General features: G+C 44.9%; 1 protein-coding gene across 5 annotated transcripts in view; it reads left to right on the top strand.

The window, feature by feature from the left end:
* The first annotated feature begins 705 nt into the window (after positions 1-705).
* RAB11FIP3 (RAB11 family interacting protein 3) overlaps positions 706-12,884 on the top strand; it is an 86,899-nt gene continuing 74,720 nt past the window's right edge. For 3 of the 5 annotated variants that reach the window (XM_042437494.1, XM_042437495.1, XM_042437493.1), the window contains exons 1-2: positions 706-855; positions 1,502-2,828. In XM_042437494.1, coding sequence (XP_042293428.1) covers positions 1,779-2,828 — 1,050 coding nt within the window. In that variant the 5' untranslated portion in view covers positions 706-855; positions 1,502-1,778. The remainder of the gene's footprint in view (positions 856-1,501; positions 2,829-12,884) is intronic. The other 2 variants (XM_042437497.1, XM_042437496.1) reach the window with 1 other exon arrangement.

Genomic DNA, 12,884 nt, shown 5'->3' on the forward strand with positions numbered 1-12,884 from the left:
AATCCCTTTTCTTATTGTTGCAGCCATTATTCCAGGTCCAATTCTCTGGAGCAGCAGAAAACAAGCTTGCTCTATCCTCAGTATGACTTAAACAGGGCTATCGTATCACCTCTTAGCCATTTCTTCTCCAAGCTAAACATCCCCAGCTCCCTAAACCGCTACTCACTGGGCTTGCTGGTTTCCAGACCTTTTACTGGTTTGGTGGCCCTCCTCTGGACACGCTCCAGATTCTCAATGTCCTTTTTGAATTGTGGTGCCCAGAACTGGACACAGTATTCCAGGTCAGGCCTGACCAAAGCAGAATAGAGGGTCACTGTTATATCCCTGGATCTCTATTGATGCAGCCTACAATTGCATTGGCCTTTTTAGCTGCTGCATCACATTTTTATGATCCTAGATAGCAGAATGGGGTTGGGCTGGTTGGCCCTGGGGGTCCCTTCCAGCTCTAGGACTCTTTGTATTCCTTCATTGCAGAACGGGTTGGACTGGATGACCTTTGTGGGTCTTTCTCTCCCAACTCTAGACTTCTATGATTCTATGTATCCCTGCATGGCAGAAGGGGTTGGACTGGATGGCCCTTGAGGGTCCCTTCCAACTCTAGGATCCTATGATGCCCAGCAGCAGGATTCAGGCAGGAGGAGTCCAAAAGGACCCAGCCTTTTGCTGATGCTCTTCTCCTCTTTTTCTGGCCAGCAGAGAAGGAAGCGCCGGGTGGAGCCTTTGCCTCAACGCAAGCGAGACAAAGCCAGCCTCTCTCTGCTCGGGAGGAGCTTCCAGGGAAAGAAAGCCAAGGGCCCCCTTCTCTCTCTCTTTGCTGGAACCGGCTTTCTTTGCAAGGAGCCCAACGCCTGCAAGGTAAGAGGGGTCCCGATCTCCTCCATCTTTGCAGGAATGGCCCCCCAAAGCCTCTCCAGAGGCCCCCTTTCCTTGGCAAGCTGGCTTCAGCAAAAAGAAAGAGGGAAGGAGAGAAGGAGAGGAGGAGGAGGAGGAGGAGGAAAATAATCACCCAAAAAGGTGGAGGGGGGAATTTCTTAGACCAATTGTCCAGGTCTTTCCACCATTTTCCCCATTTTCCTTCCTTTCCTTCTATTCCCACCTTCTTCTATTCCTCCAGGAGGAATGTTCCCCCAAAATGCCCTCCATCTTGAGCCTGACTCTGCAGAGAGACACCTTTTGAGAGCTGCCTACATATTGATCCTACAGACTTAGCAAGGCTAGAGCTTTGCATCCTGCCACTAAGGAGCATGGCACTGATCTTTACATAAGTGATGTATTATTAATTATTAATTATTATTATTTGGTCACTGGTTCCAGTTTGGCTTGGGGGCCCTCCACTTGGGCCTTGTCCTCCTTTGAGGTGAGGACCTCTTCTTGCCTTTGCACCAAGGGCCCTCCTGGCACTAGAAACTCCTCCAGGACTGCAGCCTCATATTCCCCCCCTCCATGATCTAATACATCTCCCCTCCTTTTTTTCCTTTCCTTTTTTCTCCCTTTCCTCCAGCCCAGTTTTGGAGAACGCCTGTGCCTTCAGAGAGCCTGCCTTTCCCTTCCAGGAGCAGAAGATGGAGATGCAGAGGATGCGGAGATGATGGATGCAGAGCCCAGATCTGGACCAGTCACCAAGCCATCGGAGGTTTTCTTAGCCCCCCTGGACACCTAGGCCTTTGCTGCTGAATTGTTCTTTTCTTAAGGAAGGGTTGTTGGGGGGGGGGGAAGGGACACACACGCACACACACACAACCCAGCTGATCCATCTCGCCACATCCCCAGTCTCTCTGATGAAAATGGAGCCGGATTTGCTCATGACTCTGGCCGATCCCGGGATCAAACCGGATCGAGACCCTTTGCTAGGGCTGGGGCAGCATCTCCATGGGAAATACCTCCTCCTAGAGACTCCCCTTGGCCCTGCCAGGCCCAGTCCGGAGCTGGTCCTGCTTCCCCGAAGCCCCCCAGGGCCCTTGATCCTGCCAGGAGATGGAGACCAACCATCTCTGGCCCTGGAGCAAGTCTTAGGTGGGATGGAGATGGTTGAAGAGGGCTCCACTGACCATCAGACCTTCTTCCCTGAAGGTTCCTTGGAGTATCTGTATGGCATGGAAGAGGAGCTGGGAGGCCTGGCTGACCAGCCAGTCAATGGAGGAGAAGGCCCTCCAGGTGTGGAGGATCACCAGGATTGTTGCAACCAGCCCTCTTTGGATGTGGATTTGAGGCTGGTCCCTGTGGAAAATGAGTCCTTGGCTTCGCAGCTAAGCTCAGAGCCCAAAGCTGAGGAGGAGCAGGTAAGCTCAGAAGAGTCTCTGGATCCTCAGGATTTACCCCTGGTTGTAAGGGAAGATGTGGAGGAGTTGAGCCAAGAGGAGACCTTCTCCCAAACTCTAGAGGAACCGCTTCTCCAAACCCAGGACGACCTGATCTTAGACACAGCCCCTTCTCCTAAGGAAACCCTTCTGGACGGACTCCCCCTCGACTCTCCTTGGACTCAGGAGATGGAGGGCTCCCAGCCCCCTAACTGCCAAGAGAGGAGGAAGAAGAGGAGGAGGAGAAGTGGCAGCCCCTCTTTGCCAAGGCCCTTAGACTACTTACCTGGGCCAGCCCAGCTTGGCACCGTAGTGGACCTCTTCCCTGCCTGCCCTCCTGCCAACAGCCTTGGGCCCCCACTTCTTGAGTTTGGCCAGGTGGACCCCACGACGGAGGACGAGGGCTCCCATGCTTCCCCAGAGGAGGTGCCTCGGCTCCGAGCCGTCTTCGAAGCCCTGGACCGGGATGGAGATGGGTTTGTCCGGATTGAGGAGTTTATCCAGTTTGCCACTGTCTATGGGGCAGAGCAGGTGAGGTTGCTCTTGGAGGGTTTGGAACTGCAGTTGTTGGGTTCTCTTGGATTGTCCTTGGCAATGAGTCTCCGTGTCTGTGTATTTTTGCATGTATACATGGACACTATATAGCTATCTATGTATGTATATAATTTATACACCTGTGTGTGCTTGCATTGTAAATAAAAACATAACTTTAGATTTTTGTGGGTTTTTTGGGCTATGTGGCCATGTTCTAGAAGAGTTTATTCCTGACATTTTGCCAGCAGCTGTGGCTGGCATCTTCAGAGAATGCTGGCATGGAAGAGAGTGGGGTACATATACCCGAAATGGCAGGAGTAAACTCTTGCAGAACATGGCCACATAGCCCAAAGAACCCACAAAAATCTATGGATGCCGGCCATGAAGATACACACAAGTTTGGGGTAAAAACTACATTAAGATATGGCAAAACATCTTCTAGAACATGGCCACACATGTGTATATCTTGGTTCTTCATGCAGGGGTGATGTCATAGGTACATTTTTTGGGCTGGGAAACCAATTGTATTTCTGCTAATGCCTACTCTATTGGTTTGCTATACTGTATATAATGCTTTTGCTGTATGGTCCAACTCTAGTCATCTTGCCACTGTGAATCCTTTTGGGGTCCATGAGGGTTACTTCAAATTGAGGCTGGACCCTGCCTCCGCAAATCGAGGTACACAAGTACCCAAGGCTGGACAAGGTCTCCTTGCGCCTGAGATGGCAGGAAAACTCAGACTCACAGTTCTGTGGGAATAAAAAATAATACGATGGTTTGTTGGTCTTTTGTGACACCCCAGATCAGCTGACTGAAGCATCTGCTTCATGCTGGCTGATGGAAGGGCCAGTACCAGATGGATCATGTTATAGGTTGTAAGGCTTTTCTTGGGATGTTTAGTTGAGACTGTAGGTGAGAGTTGGTATGTTTCAATGGTGTTCCTTCAACATGGCATATTGAGAAGAATAGCCAAGAATAGGTGCCAGGAAGAACTTTCCGCGGAGCCTCTCTTTATTTGTATGCAGGACATTCTTATTTTATTTGATTGATTGATTGAAGATCAAAACTGGGCTCAGTCTAAACAAGATTCTGCAGGACTTTGATTTCACATATGAAGTTGAAGGCGTTTTTGACCGGCCTCCATCGTTTTTTGTGGGTTTTTCGGGCTGTGTGGACATGTTCTAGAAGATGTTTTGCCATATCTTAATGTAGTTTTCACCCCAAACTTGTGTGTATCTGCATGCATGTAATGGTGTTGCTCCCTCTTACTTCAAATTATCCCCTCTGTTGTAAACCGCTCAGATTCCCAGTGATTGGGCAGTATATAAATAAATCCTATTATTATTATTATTATTATTATTATTATTAAATTCCATGATAGCAATAGTAACATCTGGTCAGGATGGGATAACCATTGTTGGGTTTGCTACCATAGTTGTCTCTGCGTCTTTTCAGCAAGAGAGATTGTGGAAAGTTGGAAGCAGAGGAGTTTGTTTTGGACTACGACTCCCAGAATCACTCAGCCAGCATTGGCTGGGGGATTCTGGGAGTTGTAGTTCAAAACAAACAAGGACAGACAACCTCTTCCAAGCTGTGGCTGACCAAAATCGCCTTCTTCCATCAAGGCTAGCTGGTCGGTTGGAATACAGCCCAGAAGAGGTTGTAAAAAGGCTGGGAGAGTGTATGCGGAGGGTGAATTTAGCTGTAACTGTAGTTGGCCTGATTGAAATCACCTGCAAGGATGATCATTTTCCGTAGCTGGCTGAAAGGTTTGCTTTTTTTAGCAACAAGGCCCAACCTTGTTCGTCGCTCCATGGTGCAGTGTTGTGCCGTTCCAAAATATTTCCCAACAGTTACTTTCATGCAGACATTTTCCTCTTTAACCAACCTTAATTCACTCTAACTTGGAGCTTGAATTTTTGCTGCTGCAAATCGATGCACAGCACTAATGAGTGCAGATTTTACTCAGAGTTAATGTTCCAGATGAGCCTTGGCAAATTGGATACAGGCGCTAAATCTAGATGACTGTAATGCAGGTATGTCAGATCAAGCCAGACAACCTCACAAACCCTTTTGTCTTGAAGGGGCTGCCTTGGGAATGGGCGATTTACAGCCTGAAAGCTGCATCTGGCCATTGGCCGACTTCCACCAGCCTCTCTGCAAGTGATCCTTTCAGGCCTCTGGCAAGAATGGTGCGTCTCTTCTTTAGCAGCTCCTGCACAGAGAGAGAAAGGAGCACACTATTTTGGGTCTGGCCCAAGCTTCCTTCTTGCATGTACGGTGCATTGACAATAATACATCACTTTTTAACAGCCATGGCTCCATCGTACAGAATCCTGGGATTTGTGGTTGTGTGGGGCAGCCATACTCTTTGGCAGAGAAGGCTAAAGACGTTGTAGAACTATAAATTCCAGGGTTCCATAGAATGGAGTGACAGCACTTAAAGTGGTGCCAAACTGCATTATTTCTACAGTGTAGAGTATGCATGATAGATTATCCTGAAAGGAACTTAACTCACCCCGTCTCTTAGGGTTTTCTTAGGGGCTTGTAGGCGGAAACTACCTACAAAGGATTTTGAATTTCAACTGACATTCTCACATACTACTGGCATATATATATGCCTGGTTTCCACCCCACTAAATGCATCTGAGGAAGTAGACTGAAGTCTATGGAAGCTAATGCTGCCAACTTCTTTATTTCACTTCGTCTCAAAAAGTGCTATAAGACCTCTCTCTATATCTTCTTATGATGTTCTAGTGCTTATTGATTTCCACTTCCTTCAAGGTTTTGTCTGCAGCTTCTAGGACAAAGCTGGGGAATGCTTGAGTCCTCTACACACATTTTAATCCTTATGCATTTGCACATTTTAATTCTGGCTTTCCAAACTTGATGCCCTTGGTATATTGGGCTATAAATTCCTTCATTCTCCACCTGGGAATGATGGAGGTTTTAGCCCAATGCATCTCAAGATTACTAGGCTGAGGAAGACTGGTTCAATACATGAAAGGATGTGGCTGGTTGTATTTTTGTTTCTGCTGTTGCATAGGCTTATGGTTCTGACACATTTCTTAGTACATCTAGTACATCTCTAGATGTTGGACTGCACTTCCCAATAACCCTACCAGTATAGCCAATGGTGAGGGATGATGGAAGCTGCTATCCTACGACATCAGGAGGATGCCATGTTCCCCATTCTTGTTCAAGAGGATAGGATGGAATTGTACCCAAACAAACGCTTGTGGTTTCAGTTGCTCTCTATTGCCCATCATCACGGATATGGAAAGAAGTTGTGTTTCCAGTCAAACTGGCTACTGAATGTGCTTACTTGCCTCTTTCCTTTGTATTGTGTGGCTTGGCTCTTCTGGATGGCTAGCCGGGAAATAACTTGCTCAGCAAACCTGCTCATGTATGCCTCTGTTGACTTAACCAAAGTAAACCTGATCAAAGTAACATGGGCATTCCCAACTCCCATCTTGTTCCTAACATTAAAGGAGGGCATTATTAGGGCGAGCTTAGAGAGGAGTAGTAGTGCTTCAAACCTACTCCTCCCTCCTAGCTCTCCTTTGGAAATATTCCAAATGATGTCAGGTTATGCGATTTAAAAAGATTAGACGGGAGGATCAGTTGCATGTTCAAGGTGTGAAATGAGTGCCTTCTGCTGCCAAGTGGTTTGCCTCATAATCTCCCCACTTCTGTGTACTTGGTTATCTGGGCACAAGCAAACCTTTGAAATAAGTGTCTTGCTCATCCCTGGGATGGTTGCGGCTTAGCACTTTTGGGTGTTTCAGTCTTTTGTCATGATGGAGAGCTGTGTATAAAAATGAAATATTTAGTCAGATCAGGCCAGGGAGGTTTTGGTAAACTCCATCTTGCCCATAGCTGGCTGTAGAAGATACAGTTAATGGCTCCAATTGTGGAACTGCTTGGATTACATTTGAAAATAATGGAGACATAATGATTTTTGGGAGGCTGGACCTTCGAAGAGAGATCCAGCAGGGCTGTTGTAATACAGTATGTAATGGATACCTCTTTCAGGTGTGTGTTTATGGATCCAGGTTGTGAGGCATGTGTGTGAAAGGATCTCTTCCTTTTCAGTTTTCAGCTTGCGTATAATAATACCTTTCCTTTGGGAAAATACAGAGAAGTGTGCAGGTGAAAAGAGTTCTCAGCTGGAGTGAGTGTGCATCTCTTTTAAAAGAAGCTTGTTGTGATGGTTTTTGTTGCGTGCCTTCAAGTCAAGAGCCAGCATGGCATATTGGTTTGAGTGTTGGACTCTGAAGATTCGGGTTCGATTGCCTGCTTGGCTATGAAACCCACTGGGTGACTTTGGGCAAGTCCCATGCGCTCAGCCTTCAGGGAATGTCAGTGGCAAACTTCCTCTGAACAAATCTTGCCAAGAAAACTATAAATGGGTCACCGCTGTTGTTGTTGTTGTTGTTGTTGTTGTTATTATTATTATTATTATTATTGTGTGCCTTTAAGTCATTTCCAACTTATGGCGACCCTATCACAAAGTTTTCTGAGGGTTGAGAGAGTGTGACTTGCCCATGATCATTCAATGACTTTCCAAGTCTGAGCAAGGATTCGAACCCTGGTCTCCATAGTCTAGTCTGGTGCTGAAACCACTATATGCTAGCTCACACATTAATTCTTACACATTTAAAAAAAGCTTACGTGTTTTAATTCTGGCTTCCAACCTTGATGCCTTTGGGATGTTGGGCTATACATTTCTTCATTCTGTACCTGGGAATGATGGGAGTTGTAGCCCAATGCACCCCATGATTACTAGATTGGGGAAGACTTTTCAATACACTAAAGAATGTGGCTGTTTGTATTTTGCTGTTGCATTGCCTTATGGTTTTGCTGCATTTCCAAACGTCTTGAGCACCAGTTGCATAGCATGTTGTGTACTAGACTTTGTTATTGTTGTGTGCCTCCAGGTCATTTCCAACTTATGATGATCCTAAGATGAGCCTATCATGGGGTTCTCTTGGCAAGATTTCTTCGGTGGAGATTTGCCATTGCCTTCCCCTGAGGCTGAGAGAGTGTGACTTGTCCAAGGCTATGCAGTGGGTTTCATAACTGAGCAGGGAATCGAACCCTGGTCTTCAGAGTCAAAGTCCAACACTCAAACCACTACTCCGCACTGGGGAAACCCAGGTTCAGATTGCCTCTCTGTCATGAAACTCCCTTGCTAACCTTCATTGTTAGTCATCTGTATCCATCTGACTTACTTTCACAGGATTGTTATGAAAATGAAAAGGAGAGGGTGAGGTTGGTTGAGGATCCTGTAGTACAGTGATTCGGAAACTTTGGTCCTCCAGGTATTTTGGACTCCAGTTCCCAGAAGCTCCATCCAACTTGGCCAACAACCAGCAATTCTGGGAGCTGTAGTCCAAAACACCTGGAGGACCAAAGTTGGGGCCCCATGCTGTACTGTATTAATGTAATATAGGGCCTATTCAGACCGGCCAAAATAAAGCTGCTTCGGGTCACTTTGGAGGTATGCTGTTTAAATGATGCATACATTCTAAGAGTCCAAAAGCCATGCCAAAGCCATGCTCCAATCCTAAGGACTGGCGCGCAGCTTTGGTGCGGCTTCTGGCCTCTTGGGACGCATGTGTCATTTAAACAGCATACTTCCAAAGTGACCCGAAGCAGCTTTATTTTGGCCTGTGTGTACAGGCTCATAATGTAATATTTCTGACTGTGTTCCTGACTATAGGGAGAAGCAAGGGTTTGACAGATGATCTGTTGCACAGTGTTAAAAAGATGGAGGATTTCTCCGACCAAATCAATGTCAATGGATTCTTTTCATGCTTGCTTCCTCAAGCTCCACAGTTGCAGATGCCCATTCGGATGTATTTCTGCTGGGATGAAAATTCAACTACTATTTTGTGCTGCTGGTGTGACCTTTGCAGAAAAGCACCTTGCTTCCAGTTAAACCTGCTGTGCCATGTGATGCAATCTGCATGGTGAGGGAAAAATAGCTAATAATAAATTGGAAAGGGAGGTGTTCTGGGTTATGTTAGCCCAAGTGCCACCCTGTATGCTGTGATAGAGGTCATTGCCAGCAGGTTTATGCGCCTATGAGATGCAGAGAGTTGCAGGTTAGCTTCCTTTATCCTCAGTGAAGTTTCTGTGGTTGGTCTTTTTAAAAGCTGAATTAAAGTTCCTCTATCTCTATCTTTAGAGAAGGTTTGAGATTCTAAAGAAATCAAGTACAACGGCTTCATCCTCTATCTCCAGTATTCCCTAAAAGAAATAGTTGTGCCGCAACATTTGGTTGTCCTGATACATAACCTATATTCTGGCCACTCTCTTGGAATGCCTGCTGATGGAAGTCAAAACAGAAAGTGCAAAAAGCAGGGTTACAGCAGAAAAGAAAACTAAAATGTGGGGTCACAGAAGATTTACAGACCTTTAAAGTGGGTGATGAAAACATCAGAATAGTTAAAGATAGTTTATACATTGACTCAGTCATAAATCAAAACAGAGATTGCACATCAGAAGTCTTAAGACATAGAAGAGTGGCTGCTCTAGGTAAGGTCCCCAAATGTAAAGATAGATCATGGAACTCCAAAGTCAGAATCATCCATGCCATAAGATTTCCAGTTTCTTTGCATGGATGTGAAAGCTGGACAATAAAGAAAGCCAACTACTGTATATACTCATATATAAGTCTAGAAATTTAGGTCATAAAATTGATCCAAAAAACCTGAGCCAACTTATCCATGGGTCAATGTAAGTACTATATCTTAACTCTTATTTAAAAGAAGGAACCATCCCCTGGTGAAAAGCAAGAGTATAATCTGTTCCGGAAGCACTGAACCCCTCTACTCTCTCATCCATCCAGCCTTAAGAGTAAGCACAAAGAGTTATGTTTGCTGGAATTTTGTAAGTTCTTTGACATTGTTTTGCTTTGCTTCATCCTTTCAATCCTTTGATATATGCTCCTAAGTTTTACCCTCGACTTATCCATGGGTCATAGCAAAATCCATGATTTTGGCCCCAAAAAGTGCCCTCAATTTATACATGAGGCCGACTTATAGTCGAGTATATGCGGTAAATTGAAAAGACGGTCATGCTTGATGATGTTGAAGGCAGAACGACTGTGTTGAATCCTTTCAACCAAGGAAGACACAATCCTGACTTTGCAAGACCTAAGCAGGTGACTGTGAGTCTTGGAGGTCCCCATTTATAGGGTCCCCATTAAGTCCAAATGGACTTGATGGCAGATAACAACAACACAGTCTCTCTAGTATTATAGCAACACATGGTTTGTTGGCTGAGAAGTCAGAAATGCTAAGAGAGCTAGTAAGGAGAGAGAGAGAGTGTGTGTGTGTGTGAAGAAATGTAGCATAATCAAATGAAGATAATTCAATAGTGTCTTGAAGGCAAGATGTCAAAGATTTTCTACATCAAGACGTGCATGGGAGGATATATATAGCCTTATTACACATGCCACATGGAGGTTTTGAGCCTAAACATTGGTTGCGAGGAAATCATTCCATGTGGATTAAAATCCTATTGCAAGTTGTCTTCTCTCCCTCCTCCTTTCCCATTTAAATCTGTGGGGCAGGTAGCATTATCTAAATGACGGTTAATCCCATTTGTTGTTCATACAATCCATTTCTTCGCAATACTGTGCCTACACCATTTCAGTAATCTTTGCAAGAAGCCAATAACTTTGCAGATGGCAGGCGGCTGAATTGTCTTCTCCGAGTCAGTATGTGGTTGAGAGGACATGGAGAACCAGGGATGCCTGGCGCATGGCAGTTCTGACAGATAATCTGTTGACGGGGAGAAAACGGATCATGCAAAATAGCAAACAGTGCTAGGTCTGTGTTGGTACTATCGTTGGCATATGTAGAGTGAAAGAGACATCTTGAGAGAACTGTGTATTGGAAACACACAAGGGAATATGTGTGGCTGATGGTGTCACTTTTCTCACTTCCCTCAAATTCTCATTGTTCCCTTTATTTCTGATGCTAAAACAGTGCCCATTGTTGCTTATTCCCCCCAAATAGTGACACCCAAGCGCAAGAGAGGAATTGGCAGGCCTATGAAGCCTCGAGATTTGTAAAATTCCCTTTCGTACATATCTCTCGATGGGGGAACAACCTTGTGAGGACTTGGAATGATATGCGCCTGTTGTGGAGTGGGGCAAAATGGAGCACAGAATACTGGCACAGTTTTGGTTGGATGCATGAAACACGTTACAGTCGGCCGGTTTGATCTGCAACAAGGTGATTTTCCAAACACGAAGGTCACGCCGGCCGTAGAAAATATTAGTGGAGCTTCTGCCTGGATAGTCGGGAACATAATCAGAAATAATATAGCATTATATTTTAATTCCGCCCTCCTTGATGCCCAAGGAGCCATGAAAGGCATAATAGGATCCCAAGACAACAACCCTGTGCAAGTCAGATAAATAGCATGGCGGTCCTTTTCCTCCAGGCTTCCAATTTGAATTTGAGACGTAATACACAAGGAAACAGGCATTTGGAAGAAGGATGTAAAAGAATCAAGTTGAGTACTTTACTTACAATGGGCAGTTGGATGGAAATAGCCCCGTCGGGATGCTAGAATAGCTGATCCATGTTGACATTTGAAGGAGAAAAGGAAAGGCCTCTTCCTCTGTAAATGTTAGGTTTTTTTTGAACATTTGAAAGCTATGTGCAATTTATAGAGCCTTGCGCAAACTGAAAGGAATGTAGCACCAGAATCCTCCAACCTGGACTGCTACAGATATTTTGGAATACAGCCTCAGTGAGCGCAGGCTTAGGGATGATGGGAGCTGTAGTTCCCCCCCCCAAAAAATCTGGAAGGTCTGGGTTGAGAGAAGCGGTTGTAAAGAAAGAACTCATGAGTTCTGGTATTTTTCTTTGTATGAAGCACTATGGATTACTGTGGGTGCATCTTGGATTACTATGGGTGCATCTACACTGTAGAAATAATGCATTTCGACACCCACTTTATCTCCATGGCTCCATTTTACAGAATCCTGGGATTTGTAGCTTTGTGAGATACCAGCACTTTTTGGCAGAGAAAGCTAAAGACCTTGTAAAACTACAAATTCAAGGACTCCATAGGATGGAGATACAGCACTTAAAAGTGATATCAATCTGCATTGTTTCTATAGTGTAGATGCAGCCTATGTCTGTGAGGTTTTTGAAGTCATGTGCTGGAAAACATCTTGCCACTGTTTGGGTTATGCTCAGGGTTAGGATACGGCGGCAGTGTTCGGATTCTCCTAACCCAAACCCCGCCTGGATTTCTTTGTATTATTGATAGCCATCTTCTATCTCCCTCCTTCAATTTCATCCTACTGTTTTCAACAGTCTTATCCTCTTTCATAAAGTCTCCCTCAAGAAAGAAATCTTTAAAATATTAATGTGGGAAGTGGCTGTTAATTTTCACTTGCAGAAGTCCTTGGTAGCTTTTGCCTCTTTGGTCCAAAACACACTGCAGAAATAATCCAGTTTCAGACTGCTTTAACTGCCCTGAATCAGTCCTAGGGAATCCTGGGAATTATAATTTATTGTTGCACCAGAGCTCTCTGACAGAGAAAAGGCTAAATGACTCAGAGATCTACAGTTCCCATACTTAAGTTGGGATGTGTGACTGAATGGACGTGTAAAACCTGTGAGGCAGGATGGATCCGTGGAGTTAACTATGAAATGATGCTTGTATATTTGCTTTTTAAATTAATAATTGTATTTACAGTGAGCCATTGGTATCTGCTAGGATTTGTTTCCCGCACCCTCATGGATACCAACATCTGTGGATGCTCAAGTCCCATTATATGCAATGGTGAGATAAAATGGTGTCTCTTCTTTCAAATGGCAAAACCAAGGTTTTCTTTTTTGGGTTTTGTTGGGGTGTGGCAATATTTCAAGCAGTGGATGATAAAATCCATGGATGCAGAGTCCACCAATAAAGAGGGTCAACTACATATTCCACCTTACAATTGCTGTGTTCTTTCAGTGAACATAACAAGATGTGGTTCCCTGCTTCCTCCCACATTGTCTTCACAACTTCAGCCTGTGA

Source organism: Sceloporus undulatus, chromosome 8 (genome assembly GCF_019175285.1).
Source record: "Sceloporus undulatus isolate JIND9_A2432 ecotype Alabama chromosome 8, SceUnd_v1.1, whole genome shotgun sequence".
Taxonomy (NCBI): domain Eukaryota; kingdom Metazoa; phylum Chordata; class Lepidosauria; order Squamata; family Phrynosomatidae; genus Sceloporus; species Sceloporus undulatus.